A 16,343-nucleotide genomic window follows, 5' to 3' on the forward strand; every position below is an offset into this window, starting at 1 on the left:
TGGTTGGTATACTTGTTCGGTTTCCTTGAATTTCTTATCCCAAACCCGATTAGGGATATGCTATCTATTGCTTAACCTAGTATGACACTTTATGTTTCTTAAAAGGATATATTCATTGTATACATCCTTGGACTGCTTCATGCATTTAGATTACCTCTTATTTGGGATCATTGTAAACCTCAATCACCCTTGCATTTCTTATTCATCACTTTGCTTCACTTAGTGGATTCCATCACCATACTCCTTCTTATCTATGTATTTTGAATCACTTGGCCGGTTTAGGTATTCGGGTTTTTGATGACTTGTAATGTACTAGCTTAGATCACATCTCCTAAAACTTTTTTTTTTTTTTTTGCCTTATGCTATTAGCTCATCATTTTCATCCCTTTGATTCCATTTTTTTTTGCTATCTGTCTCAACTTGGTACTCTCATACTTTAACTTCTTATTTTATATCATGTGCTTACCTTTCTTCTTTGCATTTTTCAGGATGCCACCAAGAAGAGGCAAAGAACCAGCAAAGCCATCATGGGAGAGAAAGACTTCCAAGGCCCAAAGGAGAGAGGTGGATGCAGAGCAAGAGAAGGGTGAGCCCATGGAGGAGGATGGGCGTATCAGAGATGATGGGAGTCACTTCCTGTACCAAGAGGAGATCAAATAGGAGGAGGTTATGGAGGAGGTGCCCTTAGACACTAGGGCGGCAGATCCCACATTTTATGGAGCTGGCGGTTCCAGATCAGCCAGAGCTAGTGGCCCAGACATGCCTAGTGCTTCTAGCACCCAAGCGTCAGCACCACATCCTGCTGGAGAGGCACCTATCTTGTAGGATATCCTATCAGAGCTGAGGTCCCTGAGAAAGAGTTAGGCTAAGCTCAGAGGTCAGCTTAGGGAGAGTACAGCCAAGAAACAGGAGCTTCTCAGGAGGGTGGAGGAGAACACTAGTAGAGAGCTCCAGATGTGTAGGTAGTTTGGAGAGATGGAGTCCAGGTTTCGGTGACTTACCTAGGATATGTACCACTCTTCTAGGGTGATCTCAGTGGATGTCCGCCATGTACAGAGGAGAGTAGTGCACCTCCATGATCGATTCACTCATTGGGACACACACCTCGGCATCGACTCTCGGGTCCACTTAGGAGAGCCCTTCAATGTCTCTAGTGACGACTCCGACTCCGACTAATGGTCTATTATCTTCTCAAGACCTTTTACATATCATTATACTTGTCTCTTTTCAACTTTATTTGACAGTATTGACTATTTTGGGTTTCATAGTAGACTTTTTTGCCTAACTTACATGATCAAACTAGTATATCTTTAAGAAATGATAGCATCTGTCCTTCATCTTGTAATTTATTCCATTGGTGTACTTAAAGTTTGAATTGTGATTATGATAGAAATTATAAATTTCTGGATGGTTTGTTTATATTTAACTGCGTGGTTTGCTAGTTGCCGACACGGCTTCCATATTTTATTATCTTATTATTCTTGTTGTCTATCAGGTTTCTTATGTTTGAATTTTTTTTTGTTTTCTCATTTTACGCCGTTATGCTGTCGAAATTTTGTTAAAATTTTCACTACCAAGGGGATTCCATTATAACAATTCCAAAACTAGTTAACCAAAATTCATATTATCAATGCATGCATGCCATGAATGCACTAGTTACAAATTTTTACATTTAAATTTAAGGCTCTTATCTTTTCATAAGGTTTTTATCTTCACCCACCCCAGACCTATTATAGTTTGTACAAGTCTAAGCAGTATGCTATAGGCAGGCATAACATTGTGCTCTGATACCACCGTTGTCACACCTCGCCAGCACTAAGCCGAGCCGGTGACCGAGTTAACACCAGTTAACTCAAGAACCTACTAGGATTAATGATGTCGTACCTGCAATATAGCATACATCTACTAATCTAAGTATAGACCTGTATTTTTAGCGGAAGACCTGCTCATAATAATACCTGTAATTGTTTCCCAAATACTTGATACCCAAATTGAATTATAAAGGTTATATACATTTGGGCCCGAAGGCATAATATATATATATATATATATAAATACAACAATTTAAGCATCAAGTACAAAAAGGGAGTACATCAAAAGAATAAAAAAGAATCACTTAGGAGTCATAGCTGCCAGGCAGCATAATCCTCGCATGTGCAATTGACATCCTGCTCGAACTCATCAGGGACCCACCAGTCCTCAGATGAAAACTCTACGGTGGGGCCCAGCTCTTAATCCCCAAGTGGGTAACCAGCAAAATCACCTAAAAAGAGTTGTGTATGTGGGATGAGCTCACTAGCCTAGTAAATGGAAAGGAATACCACAAAAGGCAAACCACACAAACAATCACCAAACAAATGCGTCTATATGCAATTCATTTTAACCCTATTTCCCTAAAGACATTACTAGGTCATAGGTTTTGTGCTACTCACAATCACAATACGCATATGCCCCAGGTACGAGCCGTAAACCCTATCCTACAAGACGCCCATAGGGTTATCAGAGAAGGCCCACCGTTGATACTAGAATTTAAAATGTAAGCTGACTCCCAGAAAATTTAAATGACAGAAAGTAAATGGATGACTCCACCCGAAATAAAAGTAGTATGATCGGCCCTCTGAATATATTACTAAGGTTACCGACTATCCTAACGATCAACCGTGTGTACTTCTAATCGCTGCAGGAGTGCGACAACTGTAACTCGATGCTTCCCCCCAATGGTCCCCTAACACATAAACCCTTATTGGGAAGGGTCGTAGCACAAGGGTGAATCACATCCTAGCCACATGCTTTTATATGAGCATAGTACGATTATACGATGGCGTCGCGTCCCATACCACGTGCCACTATGCACTCATTTCCAAGTCGACTACGGTATCTAACATAGTATATACGTTATGTTTAAATGAAATTCTTCCATCACATATATCAAGATATAAATGATATTCATCATAAAGTAAAGCATAGCATGTTATGTAGATGCACATATAATGCGTGATATGGCATATGTGATGTCTAGTCTACGCACAAGTAATATGATGACATGGCTAGACTAACACATGTTAAATGATGCATAACATTTTGAATTTAAATCAAAGTCCACTTCCCACTTACCTGAATATGTACAAGGTACTTGTACTCAGTATGAAAAAGATTCAATGTGTGGGTATGCGTATATTGAGTATAACCTACCATAAACATAATGGTTTATCATTTCACTATTTTTGGGTCAAAATCATCATGTTTGAACACTAAAATCGGGTTTAGAATTATAAATGGGGGTCACTCATCAAATTTGGACCAATTCTGATAATTCTGAAAAGACAGGTGGACCAGAGCCAAAACTGATGGGCTAAATACCCTGTTGGTTACTCCAGAGCCTAAAATCTGAGTTCTGGGAACTCAGGTGGGCTAAAACCAGAAGACTAGTGGGCTAAGTAGCTCACAGATTTCAACCCACCGGTTACTTCAGAGCCTAGAATTTGAGTTCTAGAAGCTCAGGTGGGCTAAAACTAGAAGACATGTGGGGTAAAAATACCCCCTAGTCTTTGAACGAAATTTTTTTAACATCATTCCCGACTTTTCTCCAGCTTAGATAACTTGTTTGGGGATGATCCGATTACTCAAATCACTTGTCTAAGGTCCAATCGTGTACCCTCAACATAGATCTAAGATCAAATCAAAAGAAAAAGAAGATTCTTACCTCTTCTTCAAGAACACCAATAAAATCCCAAATTTCACTTCTTTTGCTCAAGAACTTCCAAATACTCTAGATCTTCACCCACACTCCTTGCAAATCCTTCAAAATCATTATTCACACCTTCTATTAGACCTTAGATTTGATTATCCAAGTAAGATTAGCAAGATTCAAGGAAATTCTTTCCCAAAAATCAAAAAGAGGGTTTAAGGATGGGCTTTTCCTAAGAATCCTTGGAATGTGTGCCACACCTATTTCAAATCGAAGACCTCAGTGAGGTGATCATAAGTCCGTGCTCGAAACACCAAGACCCAGCTCCGGTGAAGCTCTACGGTTAACTTCCCCTTCTTCTTCTTTCTTCTTCTTCCTCTTTTCCCTTCTTCTTCTTTCTCTCTCTTCTTTACTCTTCCACAGGCCAACTAACATTAATGAGGGAAAAGACAATTAATGTCTCCACTTTTATACTTGGGCCCCAAAATATCTTCTAAATCTCAGGTGGGCTAAATCTCCGGTGAGTATATCTCAGGTGGGCTTCAATGAAAATAAATTTTCACATAATATTAGATTATGTTGGCACCCACAAATACAAGTACGTACCTTTAATTTTTGTACATGGCCTCGTGGTACGTGCAAGTGCAAGGCTTAGGTGCTCGTATTACCCTTGGTACTTGCTCGGTCTTGTCAGGCCAACCCGAGTTCAAGGTCACCCTTGCTACTATATTCCATATGGTATCTATATTAGTTCTCTTCGGTTCAGCCCCTATATGATCAAACCAAGTCAATGTGGTTAATTAGACCAGGTTTAGAAAGTAGAGTATCATAGTTTTTCTCTCTCCATTAAAAAAAGGGATGTGGAACCATTATTTGGGGATTTTATGCTCTCTCTCTCTCTCTCTCTCTCTCTCTCTCTCCAGTTTATATAAATACTATCTCTGTAGCTCCATTGGAAGAGACTCTATCTATCTGGGACAAATTTGAAATTGCTGAGTTTATGATTTGGAATCATAAGAGGGAGGAGTTTGTAAAACAAAGGAAAACAAAAAATGGCAGACGGAATCATCTTGGGTGTTGTCCTAACAAAGGAAGAACAACATTTCCTACTAACTTGGTGCAAACTCTATTCTTTGTCATTTCCTACTAACAACATTTCAACTTTTCTATACTCTATTTGGTATAGATATATTCAAGTATAAAATATTTTTTGTAACTATTTCAAGGACACCCACCTTAGAGAGTCCGGCCTGAGCGAAGAAAATGCAATTAAACAATCATTACCTTCTAGAGGAGAGAAAGCCAGAGCCACCATTGTTGGTTCTGGATGATGTTTGGGACGAATCAATTTTTTTGCGGCATATTTTGGTTATTCACATTCTTGGATGATTGTATCCTCTTGATCTAAAATGTTTCGTAGGGGGACCTTTTCTGTTTATTACTTGAAAAGTAAAAATAGAATCCTTAGTGACCGACAAGACTAGGATCCTACACCAGGATCAATGTTTATCCTACTCTGGTGTCAATTCAATAACCAACCCCTTCCCCACACCAAAAAAAATAAATAAATAAATAAAGGGGTTTTAGGGGAAGATGAATTATTTTACCTCAAAATATGGATTACACCATGGGTCCAACCAAGTTGTAGCTCTGAATTCATTCTCTTAGTTTTTATTTTTTTTAAGCAATTAATTTTCATATGATATATACTATACACCTCTGGAATGCATCAATTGATCAGTGAAACTAATGCATTTCTTATTTTCCATATATTTCTACCAGGTAGGATTAAGAAGCTGGGCACAACCACACTGATGACTAAGCAAAGGATTGGAGTTACATGATCCCTTATGTAATTGTCAAATGTGCTTACTAATTAAAACTTGGTGAGGAATATGAAGGGGAATTGTTGTGCCTCTGGAGATTCTTATTTTTTGAACCTGAAGATTTTTTCTTGTTCACATATATGAAAACCTTCCATTAGTGAACTATAGGTAGGAATTGTATTTCCCACAGAGTGAAAAACGAAAATAATCTTCATTAGACCCAAAGTTTTGCGAAACAAAATGAAGTATAATTACAACAAGAATTACCAACTATTTTTACTCTCTCTCTCTCTCTCTCTCTCTCTCTCTCTCTCTCAGGATGGTGAGATGGGACTAAAAGAAGTGCCCAGGTGATTGATAATAGCATAGTAAAATGTATGTGCTCACTAGCAGAGAGAAGGAAGCTTGAAGGAGACTACCCCACGTGCATTTGCATGTGTATTTTTACTAATATATATATATATATATACACATGGAGTCTTATTCCGAGTCGGTTCTAACCTCTTGATTCTGTGTTTACCACATGTGATACTATAGAGTAAATCTAAACAATTAAAGGTATGTAAGTGGGAGTATAGTGGCCATGGGAAACTCACTATAGGCATCCAATAATGAGTCCGGATCCAGGTATCCTCTCCAACCCTGGGTTTCAAAACTTTAAAATGGTCATGGGATCGGTCAAGACCGATGTTGTTTTGATATTCCTAACGATTTGGATCTGATGGTATCAAATATATCCCAATCACACTAAAATTCCCATTTACCCTAATGCAAGACAACAATCTAGGTGCAGAACAACTCAAACACTACTCGTTTGTGTCCTGAGTTAGGGTTGGGCCGGGCATGGGTTGAAGTCTAGGCGTGGCCAAACCCAGTCTTGATTTTAACCTTAATTATATAATATAGTTTAGGGCTATCATCCTATCTTCTTGTTCAAAATAGTGAAATTTAGATCATTGATTCTTATGGTCTAGGATTTTGAACATCTATTATTGTGTTGCATTTCATAATAATAATTGTGTATTGATCATTTAATCTATTGATGTTTCTTTTTTTATTTTCTATAATGCATAGGAGAGATGGTAAAAACAAGGTCAATCAAGGTTAGCCAATCCTAGCGAAAATCAGGGCCAACTCGGTCAGTCAAAGGTCAATTAGAGCCGGATTGGATTGGCATGAGTCCCTATAGGGTTGGGCCTAAGTATGAACTCGGCAGGGTTGGATTGAATCTAGGTTGAGTTTTGAAGACATAAGGTTAAGTAGGGGTTTTAAAAAACCTAGGCCTCTTTCACCTGTGATTCAAGTATTCAACCCTTTTTTACCTTAGCAGTGGATTGGATCTGACCTTGGTGATCCTGATCAATCAGATTGATTTCAAAATCATATTCCTATGGGGAGGTTGAGAGAGAGAGAGAGAGAGAGAGAGAGAGAATCTCAGTTTCCTATTCCGTAGAAAGTAGATTGAGAGTTTGGTTTAAAAAAACTTGGGAGAGAGGAAAAAAAAAAATATTATGAACAAGAGAGAGAACAGATGTTTTCCTCCCGCCAATTCTCATTATCACACCGCACTTTTGTGCCACATCTCTTAATTTTTTTTTTTTTAATAGAAAACTTAAGGGAAACTACGTTCACAATAACCGCCAACGATTACTTGCCAACAGGAAAACGATATCAACTGTGGCAAACGCGATTTAAGGTATTAGAATCGGTGGCTTCCATCCAACTCAGCAAAAATCGACATTAATCGGTCATATAATGATTAAAATGAGTCACCCAGATTGGATTTGATTAGTGATAGCCACAGTTTTAAGAATCAAATTGGATTGATATCAACAGAGACTAATCCCCAATCCCTGATTCAATACTTAATTAGACTTTGGATATGTGGGTTGTATGAATTTAAAATTGGATTTAGATGATATACAACGATATATCTTTCTTCCTTTTTTTTTATTTTTCATTTTTTATTTTTAAATGATTCAATGATATATCTTAGAACTTATAATGAAACATGGGATATATAAACATTAATGTTGGATATTGTAGTTCTTTTGAACAATAGTATACTACCGTTTTTTGGTCCCCTTTGTTTGAAATCCGCACATTTAAAACCTATACCGGACGTTCTCTATTTTTTACTGTTCTCTTTTTTTCTATTTTTTAGTTTTTGCAATGGTGGGAGCAGATTCAGTATGGTAGGAAGGTTGCTCACACAGCAAGAATGCGCAAAGGATGGGCAGCAAGAGGTGGGGAAATGGGGTTACACGGGTTGTGTTGTGGAAGATGATTGTGGGTTGTGAATGAACCCCACATCATCCACTCGACTCGTGCATTGCCGACTCTAGAACTAGAGACTCTATCTCTACTTCTGAAGAAGATTATGAGACGTTCACTTGGTCTATTCATTGGCCATAGGTCACTATCGTTGGGTGTGAAAAAATGGGAGAAGAATCCGTTGAAATTGAGCAGTGAAATTAGGAATAAATTTTAATTGTTAATACCAACAAATCCCATTGGAGTGATAGAGCTTTTGAATCCATCACTATTATCCGTTCCACAATCACAGATGATGTTTAATAAGGAAATCTATCTTTCTTATGAAGCTAAGTGCTTTAGTAGACATATAAATTATTAGTCCCATTCCCACCATTTTTATTTATTTTTTCAAACAATTAAGAATAAAGAAAAACTTCCAATTAATTTGCTTAAGATCATGAGAATAGAAATGTGAGAGATTCACATTTCTTTCTGCATCTAACCCATAAAGGGAAAATCAAATAAACAGAAGCAGAGCTAAAAATAAAACCTAAAAGACATCCAGATAGATGAGCCCATAACCCCAATTCCTATATCTATAGCGGCTAAACTATGACAACAATTTACACCAACTAGAGCAACCCTAATTTCAATAATAAACCCAAACCCCTAAACCGTAGAGACTCCTGCCTGCCTTATCTCTTGATAACACAAATCACATCCAAGTCATGGAAAAAGTTTTCGAGGAAAACCTTGAGACCCCATGGGTTTCTGTATAGGTCAAGCAACTGATACGCTTGACACCTTCGCGCATCGCAAGAAGACAAATAGCAAGCTTGTATATGTCTGCCTGATATATTCTTGACCAGGAGATGATGAATAGATGAGAGAGAATAAGAATAGTTGAGAGATGATGAATGCAAAGCGGAGTACTGCAGTGGAGCAAGCCATTGTTAGAACTTAAAAGCTTAAAATTTCATTAAGGATTAGTGTAGAAATGCAGATATGATAATATCTTTGTTATTAAGGAGAGCATATATATGTATGTGTATATATGGGTTTGTTGACTTCGGTGAATCTTCACATCAGTGAAGTGGGTGTCTCAATTCACCTAAGCTAGAATCTTGACACATCTTTATCTTTTAACGGAATAGTGTAAACGATTAACTAAATTTTCTAAATATTCCCAAGATTTAAGTAAGCAAATAAATAAGTAAGAATCCCAACAAAAACGAAAAGTGGGTTCTCCTTTATTTTTTTTTGCGGAGAATCATATGGATTATAACACAAAACTTGTGCATGCATAGCTATAAATTAAAGATATATATAGTTTCTTTCTTTTATGACATTGTGCTCTGTAAATACATGGAAGCTAGCCCCTAGAGTTTGGTATAGTCCATGGGCTTGAAAGAAACAAACCCCTCATTCAAATTGTACCCAACGTTGATGTTTTGTTGTTGAATGTTGCCCAAGATAGAGACATAACTTGACTTATTCGTAGGGACGATGGCCAGGCATGTTCGTCGTTGGCCAAGAGAAATCCATGTGTTCCATCCACTTACTACCAAGGATGCTACTTGTGATACGTGCACATTAAATAGAAGAGATAAAATAGGGAGATCAAAGAGATAAAATAGGGGAGAAAGAGCTAATTGCGACCAATAAGAGAAAAAAAAAATACAAAAGATTAAATAGAATAAAAGATAGGGATAACAAGGATTTGGCTTTATAGACGAAACCATCATGTCTCAACCTAATTAGGAGGTAGCCCGCCTCTACTCAACAACTGAGCATTTGTTTCCTTTTTTTTTTTCCCCCTTTTCTCCTTCATTCTTTCCCTATAAATAGATTTTACAACTTCTCCAACATGCCCACATATCCCATAACTAAAAAGTTACAATAATTGACAATAACAACTAATCCCCTACACCACTTATCGGATAATTCCTACTAGTAATTGATAATTCCTAAACAACATATTTATAGTCCCTACTTTCAATAAACTAATCCCGCCTAAAGTCGTGCACGTAACAATCCATCCCGCTTAAGCTTGGTCTTGTCCTCAAGACCATCCTGTTGGAAATTGAACCATAGTAGCATTTAGATCCTCCCATGTTGCTCAATCGGTAATCTTTTCTTGACTTAATTGAGGAAGCCATGACTGCGTTTCTCAAGGAGAGAAATTGTAGGAAATCCACCGATGGGGCACCATGCCTGAGTTCTGATACCACTTGATATGTGCACATTAAATAGAGAAGATATAATAGGAAGATCCAAGAGATAAAATAGGGGAGAAAGAGATAATTGCTACCAATAAGAAAAAAAAGAAAAAAAAGAAATGCAAGAGATTAAATAGGATAAAAGATAGGGATAACAATGGTTTGGCATTACGGACGAAGCCATCATGTCTTGGCCTAGTTAGGAGATAACTCACGTCTACTCAACAACTGAACATTTGTTTTATTTATTTTTTTTTTTCTTTTCTCTTCTCCTTCATTCTCACCCTATAAATAGATTTTACAACAACTTCTCCAACATGCCCACGTATCCCATAATTAAGAAGTTACAATAACTGATAATAACTACTAATCCCCTACAACACTTAACGGATAATTCCTACTAGTAATTGATAATTCCTAAACAACATATTCATAATCCCTACTTTTCAATAAAACTAATCCGGCCCAAAGTCGTGCACGTAACAACTTGACTGAACTGGAAGGTTATGTCTGGTGTTTTTTGCTCAATCTCTGCAAGAGTAGCTCGCTAGCAAAGTTTAAAAGATCCTGTGTCATCTTTCACTTGACGAAGTCCCTTTGTCTTTTGTATCACGCTCTCTTTCAAAAGTTGAAACACATCTGGTATGAGAAGTGTATATGTTGTACCCGAATCAATCATGAACCCCCCCTCTCCATTCCCATCTTCTGTCTCTCCTCTTAACATAAGTCACATTGAAAGTCCCTGGCGGGATAGGAAGGCATTGGTTGCCGATGCTGATGCATTGCAAATCTAAGTAGTAGTGGCCTAGCAAACCCACACTTAGAATTGGGATCCTATCACCACCATACCTCACTAAAGCACCTAAGGGTAGTGGGGTATCAACATCGGCACCATCCCTGGGTGTGAAGCAGTAGGAGAATCCTTTGAAATCGAGCTGTGAAATGAGGGATAAGTTTTGATTGTTAAGGCCAACAATCCCTGGTGGAGAGTAGTTATATTCATCTTCCAATCCATTATAATTAACAGTCCCACAACCAAAGACCATGTTTAATAAGGAAACCTTGCCTGCCTTGGACTCTTGATCTATGAAGGTTAAGGTTTCGGTAGCGAGATAGCCCAATGAGGATGTCCTATCAACATAATACGTATCATAATATCAAAAACGATCTTCTTCCGAGTAGTATGTACGAGTTGAATAATTACATTCATCCCGACGGCATCGAATCTTCTCATAGGTAGAAGAATTATGAGAGTCCCAAATGAGACCCATTTGAGAGTAGCATCTCTGAAAAGGCTCACACTGGAACCAAATAATTTCACTTGTTATATCCACAATGCCCCAAGTTGGGGTGGCTGGAGAGCCTATGGAATACTGCATTATGTAGCCTACAGTAGAAAATCTAATTACCAGGGCCATGACATTGTCATGTGGTACTTCTGCTTTTGTTTCTAATGTTGGTTGTGCTTGAAAGCCACCACCATTCAAGTAGGTATGGTGTGACATGGAAGGGTTCACCATTTCATGGAGTCGATCAAATGCTGTGAGATTGGGGTTGTAGACTGGAGATCGAGGAGAGTGACGGTGGATGAGTCTGATGGTAAACCCATCAATCTTCTTGGTCTTTTGATCAACAAGGGACGATGAATATATTAGGGAGAATAGGACATTAAAGAGATGATGGATGCAAGGAGTACTGCAACGGAGGAAACCATTGATAATTGTTGATGAAATTTGAGTAAAGATTAGCAAGCTCATAACACAAATATATATATATATATATATATATACGCTAGTAAAATATGCACGTGCAAATGCACATGTGGTCATATGTTAGAGAGAGAGAGAGAGAGAGAGAGAGAGAGAGAGAGAGAGAGAGAGAACCAATGACTATTGAAGACCTAACGGTTGAAGCCTGTGACTAAATAAAAAAATAAAAAAAGAAAGAAAATTCTTGCAATGTCATAATTACTTTCCGATAAAAAGGATATTTAAATTTGTAGACAAAAATGAAAAAGAATCATTATAATTTTTTTTTTTTGTTACACACAACAACAACAAAATTACAAGTGAGACCCAACAAAGTTTTGTTAGCTATTCTTCTTGTACTCCTTATATTCACTTTTTCCATCATTTAAATCACTCACCACTAACTCCAATGTCATTACCATGAACTAACCCACATGTATAAAGCATCGTCCAATGACACAAAACCCATATAGGTGCGAAAAACAAATTAAGTGGTACAACAAAATACTAAACAGAGAGGTTAATACTTAAAGAGGAAGTAAATTTGACATGGTTGTGGTTGATGTATACTTCATCCGAGCATAGTATAAGTTCTGATCAATTACTGGTCTGTAGAGAAGTTAAATAGTTTAAGTTCTCAATGTTAGCTAGATTGTTAACTTTAGCGCACAAAAGATACTATATATACAATACAATAAGGTTGAAACAATCTCTCAACATTCTCCAGGTAAGGCTGCATAGTTCTCGCCATAGTTCTCCCCCCTCTCCCGGGGACCTCACACATGCGGGAGCCTCGTGCACTGGGTACGCAACACGCCCTTTTAGTGATTACTCTAAAAAGCCGATCTATGTGATATTGGCGAAGATTGATAATGCCATCGGCAGACTCACCTTCTTGTTGAAACAAGAAATAAGCTAAATCATGCTGCATTAATATTTGCAAACAGATTAGCACAAGTGATAGATTTTTTTTTTTTTTTTTTTTTTTTTTTTTTTAATATTCAAGACCCAAAAGAGAGAGAGAGAGAGAGTCTCTCGTTTACTTACCAAATTTTGAAACAATGGTCTATTTGCTAATAACTCTAATTCAGAGAGCCTCCAAGATGTTGAAACTTGACACTGAATTTCACACAATCAAATATATCGAAAAAGCTAACCTCACAAAATCTATGATCCTCATGAGTCTAACAGCTCAAGCACCTAAGGATTTCAAGTTTGAGTTTAAATTCCTTTAAAGAAAGAGAGTATTTTATTTCCTCGTCAAGAACTTCACATGATAATGATATGTTTATGAGAACTTGGTAAAAGAAAAACAAAACAATGAAAAGAAAATAAAAGGTAGTGCTAGACAATGAAAAACTTGCTATGTCTTTGCTCAAAATAAACTAAAGGAAACAAATTATCGAATTAGGAGATCCATCTTCGAACGTGAAAAATTTGGGATGGAAAAATAAAATGGGCAAACAAAATCCATTTCAATGGTACTACCTTCCAATATTTGTGTTTGCATTCATCTAAAATAATCCAAGATAGACAAATAATGAAAGAACAACATCGCAATAGGAAGAAAAAAACGATGAATTTCCCATGGTGGATTTGATTTCCTCCCTTATCTTAGAAGGACTATAGATGTGCATTCAGAGAGATAGAGATTGGAAAATGAAATTGAATAAGAAATAGATTGGTTCAATTTTTTTTATCGATAAATGGGAAGATCCAATTTGATAAAACTGATAAATTTTTTAACAGATTAAAAATGAATTTTCACTTGGCTGGATCCAAAATTAAGAACACTAAAAAGAGCTGTCCTTTCAATAGTGTTTATCACTTCTTTCCTTCTGTGTTTTGGTTGCTCAAAACAAATTTTAATGAGAGAGAGAGAGAGAGAGAGAGAGAGAGAGAGAGAGAGAACAATGAAACAAAGAAGAGAAAAGAAACAGCAGAGACAGAGATATATACTTATGGCCTTTGGGTATGCTAGAGCTTCAAGGATGTCAATGGGAGTGTCTGTCCACTGCAGAGAGAGAAACCAAGTCAGAAAAAAATCCTCTCCTTTGGTCTTCCTAGGAGATCTTTGATAATGATAATGATAAGGACTCATAATAATAATAATAATAATAATAATAATAATAAGGATAATTTACAACGCCACCCCTAGAGAATGCCAATATTATAGGAACACCCCCACCCCTGTTTAATACTAAATTGTGTTCAAACCCCCTGCCGTCAATCTCTGTGAAGTAATGCTATGAAATGACTCTTTGGCCCTTTTGAATAAAAGACTAATATGTTACTCATTTCATTATCCCAAAAAATACCCCTCTCTTTCTCACTGTACTCTCCCATTTCATTCTTCCCTTCTCTCCTTTCCCCATCTCCTTCTCTCCTTCTCTCCTTCTCTCCTTCTGTATGCTACAGGTACAATCCCAGATCAGAATTATGCAATGTGTTGAAATACAAGCTGAGCGAGATCAACATGGTGCAGGAGTTACACCAACCGCATTGTTGTTTGAGAGGGCATTGTTTAGTGGGCAGAAATTAGTGGCTGTGACGACAATGGAGCCAGGGAGGCACCATTTTCCATCATTCACACATCTGATCTCAAAAGGAAAAAAAAAATTTCGTGGGAGAGAGTTAATAAAAGGGAAAAAAATTCATAACGGTGTTCTTTCTTAAATCTTTACTGCACCCATTTCTAGGTTTCCGTTTTGGCATGAATTTTTTAATTCTAGGGTTTTGATTTTGTTCTTCGACTCTGCTTCCTTCCCAAGTTCTCATCGTTCTGCAGAGAAAGATCCAATCGACAATCTATGATGATTATTGAATTCTTTGATCTATTGCTGCAAAGTCGAATGCTCCAGCAATAGTGTACCATTTAGAAAAAGGAACACTCCTGCAATGGGGTCTGCTTGATCCGAAGCTCCAATTGCTTTGATAGAAATAACTCCAACACATACTGTAATCAGTACAGCCGATTCGACTTTGGCATAAACGTCGCCTCCTGGTATGGCTCTTCACTAGCGGTGTTCTGTGCCTCCGACGGGTCAACTACACTTTTGCTCCAAATTTGCAGCCAGATCCATTGTTGGGGCTTCTCATGAGCCATTTGAGATAAAGTGAGAGAGACCAGAAAGGGCCAGAGAGGCCCTTCACTCTCATCCATTGTTTGGGGCTTCTCATTATCCATGGTTTGTCCGCCGAAGGGGGTTCACAGTCTCCACTGGTACTGAGGAAGAACTGAGAGTGAGAATGGGTTGATTTGGGGATTGTAACTAACAAAGAGTAATTTTGGCACTTCGCAATTTTAAGGGTAAAATGGTATTTAAAAAAAGGACCAGCTGATGTCAGCATTTGAGGTATATTCTATAACAGAGACTGACGGCAAGAGGTCTGACCGTAATTTGATATTAAATAGGGGGTGGCGTTGTAAATTACCCTAATAATAAAACATAGAGAGAGATAACGCCATGAGTAATACCCAAATCTGTCTAGGGTTTGGGGATGTATGCTTCCATCCAACAACAAAATCTGAAACTGAAACCAAAAATAGAAATCTTTAATTACTAAATAAATAAGAAAAGAAGGGAATATCGTAGGAACTAACACAGAATCCAGAATATCGATTCTTTAGATGTTGGTTATGGTGTCCCATTTTAATAGAACCTAAATGAATAATGTGATGGAACAATTTTTTGGTATTGTTCCATTCTATCATATTAGAATTCCATTTATTCTTGCTAGTTTGCACTTTAGATTAAGCAAACGCAAGATAAAAACCTTCGCTGAGGCCCAAAGAAAAAGAAAAAAAAATATACAGAACGGAAAATTTGTAGGATAAAAGTAGAAAACTCAGTAGTCCATAAAATTAAAGCAAGAGCAGCCCATTCGTCGCCCAAAACAACATCGATTTCAGCTAAAGGATATAAATTCACAAAGCTCGTCAACTTGTAGAACGAACCCTCCTTTATAAATTGAGTATACTTAGAATGAGGACCAATGATTGTTGTTCACAAAAACTGCATAAAGAAAGCAAAAGGAGAAAGAAACTATCTAAGAAGGGATGTATTGTCTTGATGAGAACTTTATCAAAGAAACCTCGAGAGTGAAGATAGAAGGAGAGGAGGGCAAGCCCAATAGAGAGTTTCTCTTTCTCCTTTTATCTCCTGCATTAGATCAAGTATTTCTTCTTTGCATTAAATTAATCCATAAAAAAAAAATAATAAAAAAATAATAAAAGAGAGAGAGAGAGAGAGAGAGAGAGAGAGAGAGAGAAACTTATATGCAGCCGGTGCCAGATGGTGCAATATTATATCTTTCTTGGAGGGATGACCTAGAGACTGCACTAACGTGATGGAAGCGCACCAACTCTTAACTTTCTTAGGATCGACCTCACAGTTTGATTGTTTGTTTGGGAGTTTATTAAACCTGCAACTATTAAGAATAAGTAACAATATAGAAATTCCAACAAAAAAAAAAAAAAAAAAAAAAAAAAAATATATATATATATATATATATAAGGAGGAGGGACACACAAACCTTTAGAGGAGTTATCTCACTCTGCCTCTTGATCCGCTCCTAAAATATAGATTTTTTTTTTTTTTTTTTT

The 16,343-nt window shown here is 37.3% G+C and overlaps 1 protein-coding gene and 1 long non-coding RNA gene across 2 annotated transcripts in view; both read right to left on the reverse strand.

Moving 5' to 3' along the window:
• Window positions 1–9,149: 9,149 nt before the first annotated feature.
• LOC122072055 lies at window positions 9,150–11,035 on the reverse strand. The gene is made up of 2 exons (XM_042636594.1): window positions 10,804–11,035; window positions 9,150–9,343 (listed from the first exon to the last, which is right to left on the reverse strand). Exons 1-2 carry the CDS (start codon window positions 11,033–11,035, stop codon window positions 9,150–9,152), a joined length of 426 nt encoding a protein of 141 aa, XP_042492528.1.
• A 1,210-nt stretch (window positions 11,036–12,245) lies between these two features.
• The window catches only part of LOC122076134, a 5,930-nt gene continuing 1,832 nt past the window's right edge, over window positions 12,246–16,343 (reverse strand). Inside the window, exons 2-5 of the long non-coding RNA XR_006139445.1 lie at window positions 16,013–16,162; window positions 15,216–15,271; window positions 13,697–13,751; window positions 12,246–12,662 (exon numbers count right to left, since the gene is read on the reverse strand). This is a non-coding gene — a long non-coding RNA (uncharacterized LOC122076134). The remainder of the gene's footprint in view (window positions 12,663–13,696; window positions 13,752–15,215; window positions 15,272–16,012; window positions 16,163–16,343) is intronic.

Source organism: Macadamia integrifolia, chromosome 1 (genome assembly GCF_013358625.1).
Source record: "Macadamia integrifolia cultivar HAES 741 chromosome 1, SCU_Mint_v3, whole genome shotgun sequence".
Classification (NCBI taxonomy): Eukaryota; Viridiplantae; Streptophyta; class Magnoliopsida; order Proteales; family Proteaceae; genus Macadamia; species Macadamia integrifolia.

Coding starts and splice junctions, on each gene's coding strand:
- LOC122072055 (XM_042636594.1), bottom strand. CDS start 11,035: ATGGTCTTTGGTTGTGGGACTGTTAATTATAATGGATTGGAAGATGAA. Junction 9,344..10,803: donor GATCCCAATTCTAAGTGTGG/GTTTGCTAGGCC, acceptor TATCACAAGTAG/CATCCTTGGTAGTAAGTGGA.